At 42.1% G+C, this 23,219-nt stretch overlaps 1 protein-coding gene across 4 annotated transcripts in view; it reads right to left on the bottom strand.

Annotated features, from left to right (window-relative positions):
• CHST7 (carbohydrate sulfotransferase 7) overlaps window positions 1-23,016 on the bottom strand; it is a 78,663-nt gene extending 55,647 nt beyond the window's left edge. For 2 of the 4 annotated variants that reach the window (XM_061409875.1, XM_061409874.1), the window contains exon 1: window positions 21,330-23,016. In XM_061409875.1, the coding sequence (XP_061265859.1) occupies window positions 21,361-22,821 (1,461 nt within the window). In that variant the 5' untranslated portion in view covers window positions 22,822-23,016 and the 3' untranslated portion in view covers window positions 21,330-21,360. Of the gene's footprint in view, window positions 1-19,797; window positions 19,888-21,329 lie in introns of all 4 variants that reach the window. The other 2 variants (XR_009735028.1, XR_009735027.1) reach the window with 2 other exon arrangements.
• Window positions 23,017-23,219: the final 203 nt, after the last annotated feature.

Here is a 23,219-nt window from a genome sequence, read left to right as displayed (position 1 = left end):
TAAACTACAGATTCAAGAGACTGGGTGAACCCCCAACAAAACCCCAAAGAAATCTACACCAAAATACACATAATCAAATTTCAGGAAAGTAAAGACAAAAACATCTTGAAAACAACTAGAGAGAAATGCATAATTTATGGAAACAATGATATGAATGTCAGTGGATTTCATATCTGAAACCATGGCAGCCAGAAGGAAGTGGCACATTGTTAAAGAGCTGAAAGAACATAATTGTCAACTCAGACTTCTATATTTAATGATATCCTTCAGAAATAAGGTGAAATAAAGACACTCTCAGATGAAGGAAACTAGATTTTGTTGCCAACAGAACTGTGAAAGGAAGTTCTTCCAGTAGAAAGGAAATGATAAAAGAAGGAACTTGAAACATCAGAATGAAGAAAGAAAAGGATAAAATACAAGTAAATTTAATAGACTATTCTTTTGAGTTTAAAAAATTATGTTTGATAGTTGAGGCAAAAATTATAACACTGTATAACATGGTTCTCAATATACAGAGAAAATAGTACAAGAGAATTATAAAGGGCACAGGATAATGGAACATAAATGGACATAAAATTTCTACACTTCACTTGAGGTAGTAAAATGTTGAGAACAGCAGGTTATGATTAGTTACATAGGTGTAATCTAAATAAGCCACTTTTGCACAGCAAAGCAAACCATAAACAAAACAAAAACACATCCAATAGAATTGGAGAAAATATTTGTAAATGATGTGACTGACAAGGGATTAATTTCCAAAATATACAGACAGCCCATATAGCTCAATATCAAAAAATCAAACAACCCAATCAAAAAAATTAGCAGATCTAAATAGACATTTCTCCAAAGAAGATATATAATGGCCAACAGGCACATGAAAAAATGCTCAACATCACTATTAGCAAAATGCAAATCAAAACTACAATGAGGTATCATCTCACTATGGTCAAAATGGCCATCATCAAAAAGTACAAATAATAAAATCTGAAGAGGATATGGAAAAAAGGGAACTCTCTTATCTTGTTGGTGGGAATGTAATTGGTACAGCCACTATGAATAATAGTATGGAGGTTCCTTAAAAAAACTAAAAATAGAGTTATCATATAATCCTGTAATCCCACTCCTGGGCATATAATATATCCAGAGAAAACTATAATTTAAAAAGATCCAGTGTTCAATACAGCATTATTTACAATAGCCAAGACATGGAAGCAACCTAAAAGTCTATTGACAGATGAATGGCTAAAGAAGATGTGGTGTACACACACACACACACACACACACACACACACACACACACACACACACACTGGAATATTACTCAGCCATAAAAAAGGATGAAATAATACCATTTGCAATAACATGGATGAACCTAGAGATTTTCATACTAAGTGAAATAAGCCTAAGAAAGACAAATATCAAGTGATATCCCTTATATGTGGAATCTAAAAAAAAAATAACATACAAATAGACCCACAGACATAGAAAACAAACTTATGGTTACCAAAGGGGAAAGAGAAGGGGTAGGGGAGGGATAAATCAGGAAGTTGATTTATACACAGTACTATATATAAAATAATCAACAAGGACCTACTATATAGCACAGGGAATTAAATATTTTATAATAACCATTCTAAAGGAGATCAGCCCTGGGATTTCTTTGGAAGGAATGATGCTAAAGCTGAAACTCCAGTACTTTGGCCACCTCATGTGAAGAGTTGACTCTTTGGAAAAGACTCTGATGCTGGGAGGGATTGGGGGCAGGAGGAGAAGGGGACGACAGAGGATGAGATGGCTGGATGGCATCATCGACTTGATGGACATGAGTCTGAGTGAACTCTGGGAGTTGATGATGGACAGGGAGGCCTGGCGTGCTGCAATTCATGGGGTCGCAAAGAGTCAGACACAACTGAGTGACTGATCTGATCTGATAAAGAAAAAGAATCTGGAAAATATAAGCCCTATACTATCAATAATTACATTAAATATAAATGGTCAAACCCCACAAATACGGTATACAAAAAGACCAACAGAATGATTTTAAAAACATGATCCATCTATATGCTCATATAAAATATATATATATATAATTCATTTCAAATATGATATAGTAGATTGAAAGTAAAAGGATGAAAAATATAACCATACAAATATTAATTAAAAGAAATGAGTAGCTTTATTAATATTAGATAAAATAGACTTTAGTAAAATGTTCAACCCACCAAGAAGATGATAGCAACCCCAAATGTGTATGTGTATAGCAAACAACAGAACTTAAAATTCCTTGAAGCAAAAACTGAAATAGAAAGGAGAAATAGACATATCCAAATTTATAGTTAGAAACTTCAATACCTCTTTCTGAGCAATTGATAGAATTACTGCACAGAAAATCAACAATGATAGAAAAGGACAAAGCAATACTATCAATCAAACGTTTGAATTGACATTTATACACCATTCCACCTAATAACAGTAGAAACATTGTTCTTCTTAAACATATATCCAATTATATATGAAATTCTTTTTAAACATATATGAAACATTCTGTACACAAACCATATCCTGGTTCATAAAACAAACCTGAACAAATTGAAAGGAACTGAAATAACAATACAGAGTGTGTTCTCTAATCCTGATGCAATCAAACTAGAAATCTATAGCAGAAATATAGGGGGAAATTCTCCAGACGTTGGAAATTAAGGAATATATTTCTAAATAGTCCATGGGAAGTTAACAAAAATATATTAAATGAAAATGCAACACACCAAAATTTGTGACACATGCCAAAGCAGTACTGATAGGGAAATTTACAGTATTAGATGCTTATATTAGATAAAAGGAAAGGTCTCAAACCAATCATCAGAGCACCCACCTCAAGAAACTTACAAATTTAACACATTGACTAAATTTAACACCCTTTCATGATAAAAATTCTCAGTAAACTACAGATAGAGAACTTCCTCAACTTAATTTTTTTTTAAATCTACATAAACCTACATCTAACCTCATTACTTATAGGCAAAAATTGAATATTTTCCCCTTAAGATTGGGAAGAACACAAAGGGATCTGCACTTAACATGCATATTCAACATAATGCTAGACGTTCTAGCCAATTAAATAAGGCAAGAAAAAGAAAAACCATGTTTTTGGAAAGGAATAAAACTGCCCCTATTTGTGATTATATGATTATGTACATAGAAAATTCCAAGGAATGAACAAAACAAACTCCTGGAACTAATGAATTCAGCAAATTTGCAGGTTACAAACTCAATATTAAAAAATCAATTGTATTTATATATACTAGAAATGAACATTTTTAGAGCAAATTTTAATACTCATTTATAATCATTCAAATTAAATACTTAGGTATAAATCTAACCAAAGAACTGAAGGACTTGTATGCTAAAAACTACAAAACACCAAGAAAAGAAATCAAACAAGATCTAAATCAATAGAGATATATAACTATGTTTGTGGATTGGAAGATTCAAGTAAAGATGTCGTTTTTCCTGAAATTGATTTATAGGTTTAATAATATTCCTATCAAATTCTATCAATGACTTTTACACATATAGAGAAGCTTATTCTAAAATTTACATGGAAAGGCAAAGAAATCAGAATAGCTAAAACCTTTTTGGAAAAGAATAAAGTAGGAATAGGGCTTCCCAGGTGGTGCTAACAATAAAGAACCCACCTGTCAATGCAGGTAGATGCAAGAGACATGGGTTCAATCCCTGTGTCGGGAAGATCCCCTGGAGGAGGTCACAGCAACCCACTCCAGCATCCTTGTCTGGAGAGTCCCATGGACAGAGGAGCCTGGCAGGCTCCAGTCCATAGGGTTGCAGAGTCAGACACAACTGAAGTGACTTAGCAAGCTAGCAAAGTAGGAATAATCACTCTATTCAATACTAAGCTATATTTAACTATATTAATCACATGTAATGCTGGTGAGGGCCAGATAGTTCAGTGAGGGAAAAAAAGCCCATACACAGACATATATATGTGTATGGCCAACTAAATTTTGACAAACGTGCAAAAGCAATTCATTGAAGGACAGACAGTCTTTTCAACAAATGGTGCAAAAGCACTTAGACATCCGTAGGCAAAACAAAATAACAAAAAAACCTTGACTTGAACATCATACTTTATACAAAAATTAACTCAAAATAAATCAGAATTAAATGTTGATATAGATAAGCTTATCCTAAAATTTATGAGGAATGGCAAAATAAAAAATATATAAAACTCACACAAGAAAACAGGAGGAAATCCTCAGGGCCCCAGGGCTAGGCAGAGTTCTTAGACATTACGTCAAATGTACAATACACAAAAGAAAAAATGATAAATTGGATCTCATCAAAATTTTTTAACTTCTGCTTTTGCAAAAGATCTGGTTAAGAAGATTAAAAAAAAAAGATACAGTCTGAGAGAAAATATTTGCAACCACATATCTGACAAAGGCCTTTTATCTAGAATATACAAATGACTCTCAAAATTCAAGAGTAAAAAACAATCCAGTTAGTAAATGGGCAAAACATCTGAATCAACATTTTTCCAGAGAGAATACATGGATGGCAAATAAGCACATGAAAAGATGTTCAGCATCGCTAGCCACCAGGAAAACAGAAATTAAAACCACCCTGACATACCACTTCATACTTATTAGAACAGCTAAAATGCAACATAGTGACAAGACAAATACCAAATGCTGATGAGGCTGCAACAAATTTCCCTCTCAAAGATTGCTGATGAGAATGTAAAATGGTACAACCACCCTGAAAAACAGTTTGGTAGTTTCATATTCTTTTTGGTAGTGTCTTATAAAACTAAACATACATATACCACACAATCCAGCAATTGCACTTCTGGGCATTCATCACAGAGAAATGAAATTTTACATCCACATAAAAACCTATACACAAATATTCATAGCAGCTTTATCTGTAATAGTCCCAAACTGGAAACAATCCAAATGTCCTTCAAATGGGTTAATGGTTAAACAAATTGTGGTACATTCATATTATGGAACACTACTCACCAATGAAAAGGAATGAATCAATGGTTCAGCAGTAAAAAATTCAGCTGCACTCAATACTAGAAAAATAAATGACCCAATCAAAAAAATGGCTCAAAGAACTAAACAGACATTTCTCCAAAGAAGACATACAGATAGCTAACAAACATATTAAAAGATGCTCAACATCATTTATTATCAGAGATGGAAATCAAAACCACAATGAAGTACCATCTCATTCCGGTCAGAATGGCTGCCATCAAAAAGCCTACAGACAATAAATTCTGGAGAGGGTGTGGAGGAAAGGGAACCCTCTTACACTGTTGGTGGGAATGCAAACTGGTACAGCTACTATGGAGAACAGTGTGGAGATTCCTTTAAAAACTGGAAATAGAACTGCCATATGACACAGCAATCCCACTGCTTGGCATACACACTGAGGAAACTAGACTTGAAAGAGACACGTGTACCCCAGTGTTCATCCCAACACTGTTTACAATAGCTAGGACATGGAAGTAACCTAGATGTCCATTGGCAGACGAATGGATAAGAAAGCTGTGGTACATATACACAATGGAATATCACTCAGCTATAAAAAAGAACACATTTGAGTGAGTTCTAATGAGGTGGATGAAACTGGAGCCTATTACACAGAGTAAAGTAAGTCAGAAGGAAAAACACCAATACAGTATATTAATGCATATATATGGAATTTATAAAGATGATAATGATGAACCTATATGCAAGACAGCAAGAGAGACACACATGTAAAGAATAGACTTTTGGACTCTGTGGGAGAAGGTGAGGGTGGGATGATTTGAGAGAATAGCATTGAAACATGTATACTACCATCTGTGAAACAAATGACCAGTGCAAGTTTGATGCATGAAGCAGGGCACTCAAAGCCAGTGTTCTAGGACAACCCAGAGGGATGGGGTGTGGAGGGAAGTGGAAGGGGGTTCAGGATGGTGTGACACACATGTACACCCATGGCTGATTCATGTTGATGTATGGCGAAACCCACCACAATATTGTAATTAGCCTCAAATTAAAATAGATAAATTAATTTTTTTAAAATCAAATAGTTTCCTAAAAAAAAAAAAAAAATTGGCTGCAGTGTAGGAGCAACAGGAGACACAGGTTCAACCCCTGGGTGGGGAAGATTCCCCTGGAGGAGGGCATGGCAGCCCACTCCAGCATTCTTGCCTGGAGAATCCCATGGACAGAGGAGCCTGGCAGGCTACAGTCCATAGGGTCACAAGAATCAGACATGACTGAAGTGACTTAGCACATTGATGACATGCAAAAACCTGGATAGATCTCTAGAGAATTATGCTCAATGAAAACAGACAATCTCAAAAGGTTATATATTATGTGATTATAATATAATGTATATTATATTATACATTACACAATTATGTATATTTATACAATGTATATTATATATTATATAATTATATAATATATAATTATAACTGTATAATATATTTATATATTATATAATATATACAGTAATTATATATTAATATATAATAATATTATATGTTACTATATTTATATATTATATATATAATTATAATCATTTAATATTATATGTTTATATAATGAATATTATATATATTTATATAACGAGTATTATATATCATGAATATATGTGATTATATATATTATAATCATATAATATTATATATTATAACATTCTTGAAATAATACATTTGCAGAGATGGGGAACAGATTAGTGTTTGCCAGGGAAAGTAAGGTGAGGTATGTGACTATAAATGGGTAGCATAAGAGAGTTTCTTTTTGCTGATGGAACCATTCTGTATCTTGATTGTGATAGTATTTACACATATGTGATAAAATTGGACAAATCTATACACATAAATACACACAAAATGAGTGAATGTAAAAACTGTTGAAAACTGCCTAAGGCCTGTAGATTATACCAATGTCAATCTCCTAGTGTTGATATTGATCTACATCTAAGATGTGTAAGACATTACCTTTGGGAAAAGCTGGGTGAAGGGTACACTCTATCTCTCTGTACTATTTTTGCAACTTTCCATGAATCTATACTTATTTCAAAATAAAAAGCTTTCCGCAATCACTCTTTATGCAATGAGTTTAGCTCTCCATTGGGGTCATTTTAAAGATCTGTGAACAACCTGGCAGTAACTCAGGGTGGCTGTCTGTCTATAACCAACTAAGTGCTAAATGTTGCCTGATCAGAGCCCATGTCTTGACAGACATTTATAGAGATGCTATTAGTCCAACCTCCAGACCCATAAGTACTCTTTAAGTCCTTTTATTAAAAACCTTATTTAAAGATTTTTTAAAAAAATCTGCCTGAAAAGCTGCTTTTCATAAGTTCAGATTTTTTATAACATCGCCCAGCATTACAAGGTGGGAGGAGAGAGAGACGTGTGTGTGTGTGCTCAGTTGTGTCTGACTCTGCAACTCCGTAGCCCACCAGGCTCCTCTGCCCATGGGATTCTCCAGGAAAGAATACTAGAGTGGGTTGCCATTTCCTACTCCAGGGGATCTTCCTGACTCAGGGATCGAACCCACATTTCCTGCATCTCCTGCATTGGCAGGTGGATTCTTTACTACTGCGCTACCTAGGAAACCCATAGAGAAGAGATAGGTGCCCTCAAAGATATATTACTGCTTCTGGGGTCTTTGAAGAACAGTTCTGAAGTCCTGCTGAGCCAGACAGGGCACAGGCAGCAACCCCACCAGGCCCTTTCTTTACACTGGAAATGGATTCCCATCTTCTGGGTTTGGTCTCAATTTCTAAATGTTACTGCACCAGAACAGGGTGGCTCAAATACCTTACAGTTCTGACTTCACCTCCAAGTAGATCCTATAAAAACTCTCAGTTAATTTCCTACCATTTTTCATTACTTTTTGGATGTGTTTAAAACAAACATTTCCATGAATTCTTAGTGTGATGTTCCCCCAAATTCTTAAATCCTTTAGATATAGGATTAAGAATTTAACTCCAGACCCCACTCTTCTTAATACTATAGGGACTGATTTATTTAGAGCGATGAAGTATTCAAGTTTTTGTGCACAGTTTAAAACTGAACTCTCAGGTTATCAGCCAGTTACAGTTGCCAAGAATATAGCTTTGCCCTTTTTCCCAACTGCTAGATGTTTAATCATGTAGAGTTAAATTTTAAGGTACTATATTTCTTGATCAAAATGATTTCTTCTTGCTCAGCATCTGGGGAGAATGTTTGCTACTGCCTGAACCACCTGAAATGCTGTAGACCCTTCTGGTCACTCCTAAGTCAAAACTATTTAAAGACCTATGATAAGAAAGAATAGATAATTTAAAAAACTATCTTAGTGAAATTAATTTCCAGAATCACAGAGACTTCTATATATTGTTTTGTGATGCATCTACAAATGGTTCTTTTAATATGTGGCACTGAAGTGTTGTCATTCCCTAATACTCAAATTAATTCACAAATTCACTTGCACTGTTAAAAAACAGACTGTTCACTTAAAGATAGAAAGTCATACTCCCATGAATTGGGTTATTTTATCTCCTTTGCTACAGTTCCCTTGAGTATTTAAGTGACCAGCCAGGCCCTAAATACAGCTGGTTGACCTACTAACAGCCTCACTGCCATTAAAGGGAAATTTTCATTCCAGGCTGCAATTGCTTGCAGTTGGCTTGGCTGAGGCTCCCTCGGTGGAACAACTCAGGAAAACACTCCTAGCATTTTAATCATACTTTTTTCAACCTTCGAAGCTGGGATGGGGAGGAGGAAGAAATAATTTCCTGCTGGCTTTCAAGGTTGACAACAGAAGATTCGGCCAAATGAATTTGCCTCTCTCTGGCCTTCTTGGCCCATTTCACGTTAGGTAGGCCTGGGTGTCCCCAGTGGCTCTGCCAACCTGCATGGGCACCTCCCTCCCTTCCTTGAATTGCACTAGTTCTCTTCGCCCTTCTTTCCTTCCAGTTTTTCTTGGTTTCGCCTGTCCCTGCCTACACACTTGTGCCAGTTAGTTGCCCCATGTTCCCCACCAGAAGCCACTTCACAGATGCTAAAGACGTCAGTGCCGGGACTTGGCACTTGGGCTGAGGGAGCTGAGGTTTCCGGGTATTCAACCCATCCTGTTATCACAGGGGAATTATTTTCCAGCCTATTGTAATAGCCTTCCTCCCAGACCTGCAGAACAAATGGGCCGAGGATAGGCCTTCAGCCTCCTTTTCAAGGGCAAAAGGTTCTTGAGCGGGGTGGGGTGGGGGGGGGTCATCTTCCGAAATCCTATTCTGGAACCGTAGCCTGTGGGTGATGTTACCATCTAAGCTTATCTGTTAACCTGGGTTAAGCTTTCTTCACCTTCCTGTTTTCACCTCAAATCGGTGAGATGCAGTGCCAAGGAAAAGGGAAATGACTGACAATGTTTGTGACAATACAGCCATTAAGTTGTCTTTTTTTTTTTTTTTTTTTTTAAGGGAGCTGCCTAGGGATAATGTTAAAATAATACTTGAAATACCAGCTATGTCAAAGTGCAAGCATTCTCTCTCTGTGATTGTGAAGCAAAATGGAATAGGAAACATTGAGTTTGCTAATATAAAGCAACCCCCCCTTAAACAGCCTAGAAAAGTACTTTAAGCAGTATACATGCTATAAATCATTTCCAAACTTTTAATCTGAAAAATTAAGTGGCAGTGGCAGGGGGCACCAGTCTATCTGCATTAGTCAATAATTCAGTTCCTACTTAATAAACTCTCCCTTCAGGTGAAAACAGAGACTTTTTTTTTTAAACAAACAAACAAAAAGCCATGAACAAACAAAACTCTTGCCTGGGGAGTAAAGGGAGAAACTAGGGGAGAAGCCACCAGCCCATGTCCAAAGCTGAGCCACACCCCTACCCCTCACTACTCCCAGTGGGAGAAGAGGACTCACTTCTCTACTCCAGAATTCAGAGTAAAACCTCATTCCATGTGATTCATTAGCCAAACCCCAGAGTCAGCCAGTGCAGAAATGAAATGGTCATTATGAGAATAAAATAATTTTGTCTTTTATTTCTTTTATTTTCTTTTATTTCTTTTAATTTTATATTTTATTTCCACTTTTATCATACCCACTACCGGCTAAAAATTACCCAAATTTTTTTAGCTCACTTCAGAACAAAAGGAATGTACTCCAAACCAGCATTAATAAAACTTGGGAAGAGGTGAGTTTGCCTTGTTGACTTGGGATTTTCCTTTCCTTTGAGCTGCTCTGAGGCACAATTTTAATTAGCATACATAATTGCTTTTGTGAGTCAAGTCATCCCCAACTTAAATAAAGGAACAGGAGTCAGTATTTTATACTATCTATTTGACTGCCCAGTTGCAGATATTTGCCATCTACCAAGTAGGGGTGGCAGGGGCTAGGAAGTACCCAGAGCTTGGACCTGTCATTTAGGCAGCCCTTTAGCCCCTACAAGGCTATAAGTCAATGGAGTGGGGGGCGCTAGGGCTGCCCCCAACATCAGCTTCAGGATTCACATGTTAGAATAGCTAGTCAGAGTACAGAGTCTTTGGGTCAGCCCAAGTCTAGCCCATCACTTCTGGTTCTATCTCCCTTCTGAGACATCAAGGCACCACCCTTTCCTAGAACTATCTACAGTCTAGTGGGGATAAAATGGTGCCATGACCAAGTGTAGGTTCACTCCCAAAGGACATTCTCCTCTCCTGGGCCCACAGGCTTGCCAGAGATTGCCATACTTAGGAGCAGGAGATGGATTTTTCCTGAGCTCAAAATAATTTATCTTCCCCTTTGACTGTGGAGAAATAAAAACAAATCTAAAAGGCATTTAATAATGCTGGGAGTTTTGTTGTTCTTTGGGAGGGCCATGTGTGTTTATTTTTAGCCAACCATCTCCTTTTTTGCAAAATGGTCCCCTTGGCAATCCCCAGCTTGGGGGATGGGGTGGGGAGTGGAATGGACAAAAAGGCAACAAAGTTTAACTTTTTTATTGTTTGCAGAACCTGAAATATATATTGTTTTCCTTTCTTGCATCCTTGTTATTGATAATCCTTTATTAGAGGAAGGGAGAGCATCTATTTTATTGCTTCTAAAATCTGTATATTTAACATACGCCAGTTCTAGGCTGTTTGAAAGGAAGTCCTATTTTTAAAACATTATCTTGATGTTAGTGTTTTTGGCTTGCTGTTCTCATAAACTCTCTAAGGCAGTAATGAGTCCTTTTTGGCAATGTCTGGTCTCAGTCATGGGCAAAGTGACCCTCAAATCCCTGAGACATTTTTCCTTGATGTTCACCTGAGCTGTATGTATGTCAGGACTGCTTCAACCTAGTTTGCAGGAGGCTGCTCATAACTTTTCCCAATCCATAATCTTTACAGAAGAACTCAGTCTCCAGCCCCAACCTGCTCCCCATACTTTACAAATGCTTTTGTAATGCTCTATTTCAGCCTTTCAGTTAAGCTGGTTTCTTTGTTTCCAGCCTGCTGGTTACCAAGACCAAACCATCTTAATCACGCAATATTAATCTGTCCACGCCAGCCCTCTATGCATTTGGATTTCAGGCCAGATTTGGGGTTTCTTGCTATCAGGGCCCAGAGATCTCTCTGTGTCCTCACAACACTCCTGTGCCTTCCGGGTCTCCTTCTAATGCTGCTGCCTGAAGGTTAACATTTTAACAGAAAGGGCTTCCATTCCACGAGTAAAAAATAAGTCTACAGACTTCCCAGGATTTCCCAGGTGGCACTAGTGGTAAAGAACCCGCTTGCCAAAGCAGGAGACATAAGAGACGTGGATTTGATCCCTGGGTCAGGAAGATCCCTGGAGGAAGGCACTGCGACCCACTTCAGTATTCTTGCCTAGAGAATCCCATGGACAGAGAAGCCTGGCAGGATACAGTCCATGTAGTCCCAAAGAGTCAGGCACGACTGAAGCAACTTAGCACATGGACTTCCCAGGTAGTCCAGTGGTTAGGACTCTGCACTTCCACTGAGGGGGGCACAGGTTTGATCCCTGGTCAGGGAACTAAGATTCCCCCATGGCACATGGCAAAAAAGGTCTACCTCAGTGGTTATCTTTGGAATGTGACTCTACAGCCCATCCCCCTGCTGCATGCATTCCAGGGGAGGGGAATCTGCTCGCTCTGGTGATCACTGAAGTCAAACAGGGTGGTTGTCGTCCACAGCCTCTTAACCCCAAAATTTCAAAACATTCACTATCAGCTGCTTCTCTGACATCTTTTCAGCACCCAGCATGACGGCCTCTCATGTGCAGAAGGCCAGATGCCGCTGGCTTGGCACCTGTGGGCTGGAGCAGAGCTGAAGGCTTCCTGTTCCCATGAAGACATCACTGAGCTTGGTAACTTTTCTCCAACTGAAACTGCTTCCTGTTCAGTTCTCCAATAGTTCTCCACTTCTCTGTGCTTTTGAACTTGGGCCAGCACTTTTTCTTAGTTCCTACTGTTTTTTTTTTTTTTTTTAATATTGCACCTGAGCAGAAACTTTTGGGGGGAGGGGGGCATACCATGGTGGTGTGTGGGCTCTTAATTTCCCAATCAGGAATCAAACTCATGCCCCTAGCATTGGTAGCATGCAGTCTTAACCACTGGACCCCAGGGAAGTCCTTAGTTCTTTCAGTAGAGCAATTTCCTTGGATTCCACTATGAAGCGAGAGGATGAGGGGCCAGAAGACCCATGGAGACAGAAGTTCATTTATTAACCACCTTTTTTGACTGGACACATAAAAGGAAGGCCCATTTGGCTTTTTTTAGTTTCAGTCTTTCCTGTGCTGCTTATGCTGAGAGCTGAGAAAAGAAGTACTGAGGAATTTTAAGCCAGCTGCTTATAAATGTTTTTTAAAAGCATAACCCCCAACTATTTATATTCCATTTGTATTCATGGGAAACAAATCCCTGCCCAGACTAAAAAAAGCTTCTTTGAAAAACCCCTCTGAATCCTGCCTCAACAATGTAATAGGCACTTCTGCCTGCCACTCCTGCCCCACACAATAAAGAAGGCTCTCAGGAATACAGTGAAAGTGTATAGAGTTCAATCTTATTTAAAAGCAGCCTCAGTTCCCCAGTGATAGTGTCCCGAAATAGCTGAAGTTCAAGTCACTGAGTACAATCCCCTGTAGCAGTAGTGGAAGGTCAGCTTAATAAGAAGCTTGCTACAACTTGACAGCCTGTGTAAGTGTGGTTTTATAAAGGGATGACATTTAAAAATATTTATTTATTTATTTATCTTTGGCTGTGCTGGGTCTTTGTGAGTGAACATAGGCTTTCTCTAGTTGAGGCAAGCAGGAGCTACTCTCTAGTTGCGGTGCATGGGCCTCTCATTGCAGTGGCTTCTCTTGTTGCAGAGAACAGGGTTTAGGGCGTATGGGCTTCGTACTTGTAGCACATGGGCCCAGTAGTTGTGGCCTGTGGGTTCCAGAATGTAGGCTCTGTAGTTGTGGTGCATGGGCTTAGCTGCTCCATGGCATGCGGGATCTTCCCGGACCAGGGATTGAACCCGTATCCCCTGCATTGCAAGGTGAATTCTTAACCACTGGACCATCAGGGTAGGTCTACCATCAGGGTAGACCAGGATGATCATTTAGATTTCAAAACATGTCTAGTCTTTCAAAAGAATCACAGAAATGACACTTTGCAAATACAGGTGCATTGAAGAAGGACTAAGAAGTGAATTTCATCTTGGCATCTGGTTACCACAACCTGAGGTTTGCAGAAATTATTCACTGTCTGAGATGAACTGTAGGGTCAGAGAGGGCAATGGTGTTGGGAAAAGGATTTTCCATCCATCATACTAGCCACATTGAAAAAAAATAGAAAAATTGCTGAAAATTGTTGCTGAAAGTCTAAGAAACAGACACTCCAAGAAACACCTGGTGGGGGTGGAAGTTGGTGCAACTTTCACTGCAGTAGCTTCTCTTGTTGCAGAGCACAAAATGTAAAGAAGCCTATATACCTTATAGGTATATAAGTGAAGTGAAGTCGCTCAGTTGTGTCTGACTCTTTGCGACCACATGTACAGTAGCCTACCATGCTTCTCTGTCCATGGGATTTTCCAGGCAAGATACTGGAGTGGGTTGCCATTTCCTTCTCCAGGGGATCTTCCTGATCCAGGGGTCAAACCCCAGTCTCCCACATTGTAGGTAGACACTTTACCATCTGAGCCACCAGGGAAATCCATATATACATATATGTGTGTGTATATATATATATATATATATATATATATCCTATATACTCATTCTTCTATACTGCAGAAAGTTTTCTTAGGGATGTACTTACATGTACATTAAAATGTAATTAAAATTAGAAATGCAATTAAAAATGTAGCAATGAAATGTTGGGACTAGGAACTAGTTAAATATGTTACAATACATTCTTACAATGAAATACTAGATAGTCATTAAAAAGAAGATAGGGGAAGTTTTTTTTTACTTTTTAGGTTTTATTAGTTTTATTTCAGGAGAAGGCAATAGCACCCTACTCCAGTACTCTTGCCTGGAGAATCCCAGGGATGGACGAGCCTGGTGGGCTGCCGTCTATGGGGTCGCACAGAGTTGGGCATGACTGAAGTGACTTAGCAGCAGCAGCAGCAGTTTTATTTCTGTAACCTTTAAATCACAGCCCACAAATTAGATTTTGTCACAACTGGATTTAGGGATGGCAGAGGAATCAAGTTCACTATTTTCTGAAACACTGACACACAAAAGGGGAGGGAAGAATTACTTAGCTAAGGTTATTCACAAAACCCCATCAGAAAAATCCATAAACAAAAGCTAAATACTTAATCATTATGATTAATGCTAATCGGTAAAGGATTCTAAATCAATTCACTGGCATAAAGTTTCTTGTTTAAGTCCACGAATCTTTCTCTAAACATTACTGATCCTTTGCTAAAGGATAACTGGATGATTTCAGCAGTATCTTATGACACAGCTAGCTGTTGGAATATTCCAGAGGAAAATGAAAAATAATTCTGTAAGAATGTGAAGGCAACAATTAGCAGCCAATATTCTCAGTTCAGTTCAGCTGCTCAGTCATGTCCGACTCTTTGAGACCCCATGGACTGCAGGACACCAGGCCTCCTTGTCCATCACCAACTCCCAGAGTTTACTCAAACTCATGTCCATTGAGTCGGTGATGCTATCCAACCATCTCATCCTCTGTCATCCCTTTCTCCTCCTGCCTTTAATCTTTGGAAGCATCAGGGTCTTTTCAAATGAGTCAGCTCTTCGCAGCAGGTGGCCGAAGTATTGGAGCTTCAGCTTCAGCATCAGTCCTTCTAATGAATATTCAGGATTGATTTCCTTTACGATTGACTGGTTGGATCTCCTTGCAGTCCAGGGGACTCTCAAGAGTCTTCTCCAACACCACACTTCAAAAGCATCAATTATTCGGTGCTCAGCTTTCTTTATAGTCCAACTCTCACATCCATACATGACTACTGGGAAAACCATAGCTTTGACTAGATGGACTTTTGTTGGCAAAGTAATGTCTCTGCTTTTTAATATGGTGTCTAGGTTGGTCATAACTTTTCTTCCAAGGAGCAACTCTTTTAATTTCATGGCCGCAGTCACCATCTGCAGTGATTTTGGAGCCCTCCAAAATAGTCTGTCACTGTTTCCATTGTTTCCTCATCTATTTGCCATGAAGTGATGGGACCAGATGCCATGATCTTAGTCTTCTGAATATTCTCAGAATTTCCAATTATCAAAAGCATATACAATTTTAATCTAGGAAAGTCAACTTTATAAAATTAAGTTTTTAGATTCAAAAGCACCCCACTTTAACTGGCACAAGAATACTGAAAATAGTCCCTAAAAATATCACTAAACAATTTATAGAAAGAAAAACATTCCCTTATATTTAATAAATGTAGTTGGTAATGGATTCTTCAAAACAGGTGATATACATGCTTTTAACTGATGACCAGGGACTGTTGGGTGGGTGACTGAGAGAGGTGAACATACTCAAAGGCCACATTCTCCCCATTGCTCAGTTTCAAGTACTTGTCCAAGGTAGTGATTACCTTGTTATTTAGAATCTGGAACTTGTGAATTCGAATTCTCTCCACCATCTTCTTCAAAGGCATGTTTTTGATAACTTCATCTTTGCCGTCATGTTTGTGGACTTTAGACAGATGACAGCAGAAATCCAGTATGGCAAAATGCCTCTCCTTGTCACCCAAGAATGGTGGGAATGTAAATTGGTGAAGCCACTATGGAAAATGGGATGGGGGCTCCTTAAAAAGTTAAACATAGAACTACCATACGATCTAGCAATTCCAATCTTGGGTATTTACCCAAAGGAAATGAAAACAGTAACTCAAAAAGATATCTGTACTCCCATGTTCACTGCAGCGTTATTTACAATATCCAAGATATGGAAATAACTATGTGTTCATCCATGGATAAACGGATAAAGCAAATATAGTATCCAAGGAATTACTATTCAATCATAAAAAAAGAATGAGACTGCCATTTGTGACAACCTGGATGGAACTTGAAGGCATTATGTTAAGTGAAGTAAGTCAGAAAGAGAAAGACAAACACTGTATAATCTCAGTTATATGTGAAATCAAGCCCTCTACTCCCCTCCTAAAACCCATGAACTCACAGATGCAAAGAACAGACTAGTGGTTGCCAGAAGCAGAGGGTACAGGGGGCAGAGGTTGAAACGGGTGAAGGGGGTCAAAAGGTATAAACTTCCAGTTATAAAATAAATAAGTCATGGAGATGTAATGTACAGCATGGTGACTAAAGTTAATAATACTATATTGTGTGTGTATACACACACATACACACACACAATGACCATGTCACACGGCTTGTGGGATGTTAGTTACCTACCCAGGCATTGAACCTGGGACCTCAGCAGTGAAAATACTGAGTCCTAACCACTGGACCATCAAGGAATTCCCATATACTTTAAAGTTATTAAGAAAGTGGATTTTAAAAGTTCTCATCATAAGAAAAAAACTATGTAACTATGTGTGGTGATGGACATTAACTAGACTAACTGTGGAGATCTTTTGCAATACATATAAATACTGAACCATTATGTTGTAACACCTGAAAATAATATAAAGTTATGTCATATCTTAATTTTAAAATTTTAAGGAGTTAAAAAGATTTAAGTACAAAAGGGCTTTATATTTCTGTTTGAATTTGCATAAAACATTCCTAGACATACATCACAAGAAACATAGTGATTACTTCTATGAAGTGAGCCTGTGTGTGTGCTAAGTCACTCAGTCGTGTCCGACTCTTTGCAACCCCATGGACTAGCCCACCAGGCTCCTCTGTCCATGGGATTCTCCAGGCAAGAATACTGGAGTGGGTTTCCATGGCCTTCTCCAGGGGATCTTCCCAACCCAGGGAGTGAACCCATGTCTCTTTCATCTCTTTCATTGGCAGGCAAGTTCTTTTCTACTAGCACCACTGGGGAAGCACTGAAGGAATGTGAGAGGGTGATATATAGAGCCATGATTAATTTAAGCTGTTTTCCCTATTGCCATATTAACTCTGTACAGCTGTGTGGTATTTCACAGCTCCAAGTTCTTCCACATGAATGACTGTGGCAGACAGTTCACTGCTCGTCACCCTTTTAGTCCCCATCCTGATCTTGATCCAGTGGCAACAGCTCAGCCCAGGGCATGAAGCAAGACTGGTCCAAGTTGGTGACTCTCAACTTTGGCCGCACTGTACAATCCCCTGGGGAGCTTTTAAAACATCCCAATAACTGGATCCCACCCCAAACCAATTATATCAGAATCTCTGTGGACTGAGCTCTTTTAATAGCAACATTAAAAAAACAAACAAACCCCAAAAACTCCTCAGGTGAAGGTAAAGCTCAGCCAGGGCTGAGAACCCACTGGTCTAAGCCAGTCAAGAGGATGCCTTTCCCTTTCACCAATTACTGGGTTAGGTCAGACCATGTGACCCAGTTCTAGTCAGTGAGACATAGAAGGAAGTCAGCTGGGGTAGGGGCTTCTGGGGAAGGTTTTATAACCAGATTGAAGGCGAGAGAGACATATGAGGGAAAACTGCACCCCTTACTAACCAGCTTCCTTCTTTTCTGCATTTTCACAACCCTGCATAGTTGGGTGAGGAAGTGATGCTTCTTGCTGAGGCTACCATCTTGTGACAGTGGGAAGATAATTTGATGAAGGAAAGCCAAGAAGATGGAAAAGATGGAATAGGCCTGGCTCCTTGGTGACTTGGTTTGTTGCTACAATTCCCACCCAGACCTGAAAAAAAGTGCACTGACCCCCCACCCTGCCAAATCCTGGCTGTCAGGTCTGGAGCATCCAGAAGCCACTCAGGTTAATTCACTTCTGAGCCAGGGGCATGCTGCAGGGTCCCAGGTGAAGGACAGCCATGGGGAAGACGGCCCTAGCTAGAGTCACAGGCTCTCCTGTGTAGCTGTTGTTGGCAGTGCTCAGGGATATTTTATTGGTTTTTTCAATATTAGTAATAAAGCTAAATGTGGTTCTCACCCTAGACTAGCCACTAAACCTGGCTGTAGTAGTGCCAAAGGTGTGCCAGGAGATAGTAAGTGGGGGCAGATGAGGGTGTGTTATAACGGAGAGATTCTGAGCTCTGGGGTCTAACACCACTGTTGCCTGACCTTCAGCAGCCCAGGTGTGACTTTGGGCAAGTTATTTGATTTCTCTGAGTCTTTGATTTCTCATCTATAAAATTGATAATATGCCGTGATGAAAGAAATGCTCACATATGGCAGTATGGGGAAGTCCTTCTGGTTTATACATGATTTAACTCAAATGTGACGCTAACTGAAACAGCCTGTTTGTGGCCTATCAAACATACACTGTTCATCTACTTTATTAATGAAAAGGGCACAGAAGTAAAGTATTGTCCATGTTAAAAATAAAAATTAAATGTCTCCCTTCCTGGGATACCAATGCTGGTGCTCCTTCCATGATGACTCACTTCCCAGGGGCTGAGGCTGTGTAGGTGCTGATTTTTTTTTTTTAAACCTGGACAGAATGGATTCTTGACTTGCTTAGTGTTCTCTGTTCTGAAAAAATATAAAACTGGGCTGAAAACCACGTTTCTCTGGAGAAGTTCTTCAGAGTCATCCGTCTTCCTGTCTTCTGGGCTATAGTCCTCAGTTTGGCTCAAATAAAACTTTTTCTATTCCTATTATAGATTATTTATTATTTTTATTGGCAGTCATAACAATGATATAACCACTATGCCTAACTCAGTGCATTGGTACCTAAGGATCCATCCCCTTCCCATCCCTAGAGTGAAATGTGACAGACTTTTGGAAACTCATCAGTTGGCCAATAACATTATCCTTCTAGGAACCAGGAATACAAGCATTTTAATAAATCTATTGATTGGTGGTGACATGGTGCTTGCCTGATAATTCCAGCAGAAAGGCCGGAGGAAGGGTTCAATCACCAGAGAATGAAAGAGCTTAAAGCTTGTTCCCAAATGTCCCTGCAAGCTTGCAAAGGAAGCCCCAATTGGCTGTTCCAAACTCCAGCACCAGTGTCTGGCCCCATAGTCACTGCGATCCACACAGACTCTAACCTCCTAGAGGATGAAGACTTGTGGCCTCGAATCCTACTCTCAGTTCACTTTCTTACCTCACCCCAGTCAGTGCCAAATGTTAGTAAAAATGGAAAAAAATAACACTAAAAATTTCTGGGAGACTGTCAGCTCTTAAAGCCATAAAACACTGCAGCAATTTGTCCTCAAGAGATGGCCCCTCAGACCCATGAAGGAGGGTTGGGAACCATTATGTTACTTACATCTGTAAACACAGGATTAGCAGATGAAAGGATGATTTTGTTAAAAAGCGACAAGTTCCAAGTCACCCGGTGCCTTTTACCTTCACTCTGCTTAGGAAAGAACACAGACTTTCTAAGCAATTACAGAAACTAAGAAAACCACTTGATCACTGGGAGAAAAATCAGCTTCCATAACCACTCTGCAACCCTGGCTCTATTAACAGCAACAAAATCCATCTTCATTAACATCTTCAACTTTGTCCTCAGAGCTTCATCCCAGAGGAATACCGAATTACACTGTAAACTAATGAATGGAAACTTAAGTCACTTCCGCCCAGCCCACGATGCTTTTCCTCCTCTGGACTGCACCCTTTCAACTCATACAAAGTTTGGGGAATCACATTCCTATTCCACTCACTAGACTCCTGAGGTCAGCATCATGCAGAACAAACTTCCCTCAGCCCAACGAACAGGCCATAGGCTGACCCAGATACTGAACACATTTTGAGATCATTTAAGCCCCATTTTGGCATCTTAGGATAGCTTTGGATATATGCTTTACACAGAAAGAACCAAAAAAAAAAAAAATGGGGGGTGGATATCTTTTCACAAAGATCCTTCTGCAGTCACAGCCAAAGATGTTAATGCCCATCCAAGGTTCCATCTCTCCAGGGGACGGGGCAGAGTTGGGGAAGCCCAGCCCAGAGGTTCTGTCTGCATTAGAGGAAGCAGATCAGGCAGCTTTTGTGAGCTAATGTGAACGGGATATGGTCAAATATCCTGCGGGCGCCAGCAATTGGGGGCGGGGGTGGGGGGAGTCACCAGGGGAAATCAAAATCCATTCCCGGCCAATACACCAGATCCTGAGACACACACACATACACGTACAAAAACTGTCCCAAGAGAGGCCTGACTACGCCTGTTTGCTTGGTAAATCCAAAGGAAAGCCTCGGAGTCTGCTAGTCAGAGAGGCAGAGGCAGAGAAGAAATATGAAACGGATTAGGGGCAGGTAGGATAACAGTGACTAACTTTCCCTCAAATCCTGCTTTTTGGTTTTCTCTGTGCCTGCAAACACTGCTTCAAAAGGTTTCCCCATAGGACAGAGTGGCCTCAAGATGAAATGATAATGATGGACCTCAAATGGTCCACGAAATACTATACTTTTCATGTCAATTCCCAATCTCGAGCTTCATTGTAACTTTCAAACCTTCGCTACTCCGCTCAGACCCCTCCTCCCTCTCCTTTCCCCACTCCCTCATTCTCAACAGACCATACTACCTCTTACTTCAGAGAGGAAACAGTGCGGAGGCTTGGGTCCCGCCTCAGCTATTAACCTCTACCTTCTCAGGGTCTTCCTCTGAGAAGGCAGGTGGCTATTCTAGAGATCCAGATGACTCTCCCAAATGCTCCCAGCTGGGCTTACCCCACTGCTCGGACCTATTTTCACCCGCTGAGATCCATCTGAGACGGCATCCCTCCCCTTCCCCTGCAGGCTGATCCAAGCTCCCAGAAGACCCTTTCCTGTCCCTTCCCTGACCCGGGGCCACCTTACCCGGATGCGTCCCGGGGGCGCGGGTGGAGGGCTACGTGGCGCTGTCCGCCTCGGTCTCCGGCTGTGTCTCCTCGTCCTCAGGCGGTTCGACATCGCCGTCTTCCCCACTACGAGGGTAAGCCAGCAGGCGCATGGCTGGGGCGCAGGCGGCCTCCACCTGGCGCACCTGCTCTCGGCTCAGGCGCTCGCGCCAGGCGTGCACGGCCTCGCGGGCATCGCGCGCTGACAGGTGGAAGGGCCGGTCGGCGCCATAGGCCGCGCCGCGCGTCATGTTGAGCGCGAAGGCGTCGAGGGCTGCGAGCGCGCGGAGCCCGGCGAAGCGTTGCAGGCGTCGCAGCTGGGCGCGCGGCTGCTGCACCAGGTCCTCGTAGCGCAGCCTTAGGTAGCGGCGCCGCAGCCAGGTGGGAGCGCCGCGCGCGAACAGCAAATCGCGCATCCAGGCTTCGCAGATCACCTCGAGTGCGCCGGTCAGGAAAAAGTCGGCACGCGGCGCGGCGGGCAGCGCGCGGGATGCTCCCCCGGGGCGAGCGCCCACACCGTGCGACAGCAGCACGCGGTGGAAGCGGTCGCCCCTCTGGCGGGTGCGCAGCACCTGGATGCTCTCGCGCAGCAGCCCCTGCCGGGACTTGAGACGCGAATTGTGGACAGCCCGCGGGTCGCGGAAAAGCTGCACCACCTTCAGGTTGAGGCCTGGGTCGCGCAGAAGCGGCACCAGCACGCCCAGGTCGAGGAGGCGCACGTCCTTGATGACCACAACCGGATACTTGTGGCACTCGGCCTCCAGGGCTCGGAGTGCCACGGGTGGGCAGCTGCGCTCGCAGGCAGCGTCCTCGACGAGTCCGACCTCGGCGCGGGCCCGGGGTCCACCAGGGCACAGCGGCGGCGAGCAGATGACCTTGTTGGTCCGCCAGCGAAAGAGGGAGGCCGTGGTGAGATTGGCCGCGTCCGGGGGCCGCGCGGCAGGGTCACTGGGCGGCGCGTACAGTTGCAGGACTGAGAAGTCGCAGCGGAAGAGCGAGCGCAGCATGTCGCGGAGTGCGCCCTGCAGGCTCTCGGCGTCGCCCGGATACAGCGCCTGCCACAGATGCCACATGGGTTCATACAAGTAGAAAACGTCCGGGTGCTGGTTAAAGAGCTCTCCCAGGAACGATGAGCCGGTGCGCCAGGTAGCGTGCACGTAGATGTGCTGCTTTTCGCGAGACGCAGCCTCCCCGATGGCGCTGTTGAGGTTGCCTGGAGACCTGGGGGACCCGCCAGCGCCCCCCTCTGCGGCTGGCCGCGCCTCCGCGCCCTGCTCGCGCTCGCCCGCCGCCGCCGCCTCCAGGCTCCACACTCCCAGGCTGCGCTGCAGGCCCGGGCAGTGTCGGGCGCCCTTGTCCCCGTCGCGGCCGCCGTCCAGGACCGAGGGGATGAGCAGAAGCACCAGCGTGTATAGCACCAACAGCAGCGCGAACTTGCAGTACTCCCGGCGCCGCCGCCGCCGGCCCTTCATCTTTTACCTAACCACTCCAGAGCGGGTGGAGCACCCTTCCTCTCTCCTTTCTCGGAAATCCCGCCCTGAGTCCGCTCCTCCGGCCTCTTGAGACCCCTCTGCGCCGGGAGGAGCGGAGTCACCGGGGCCGTGCATCCACAAGGGAAACTCTGGAGGCGGTGGTGCTGCGTGCGTCCCTGCCCTTTCCTGGCTCAGCCCTGGAGAGCCGCCTATTGGCCGGCTTGAAGCGGCCGGCCCCGCCTTCCACCCGGCAGCTTCTCCCCGCCTCTCTCTCCGCTTGGGCTAGCTCTGTCAAATCTGGGCGGGGTTGCCCTGGGGTGGGGGACGCCAGCTGGAGGCGCATGGAGCCAGACCCCACCTTTCCCCAACCCCTCCTTAATGAAGTCAAGTCTTCATGA

The sequence above is a fragment of the Bos javanicus genome, chromosome X (assembly GCF_032452875.1).
Source record: "Bos javanicus breed banteng chromosome X, ARS-OSU_banteng_1.0, whole genome shotgun sequence".
Lineage (NCBI taxonomy): Eukaryota > Metazoa > Chordata > Mammalia > Artiodactyla > Bovidae > Bos > Bos javanicus.
This window is presented reverse-complemented; position numbering and strand designations above follow the sequence as displayed.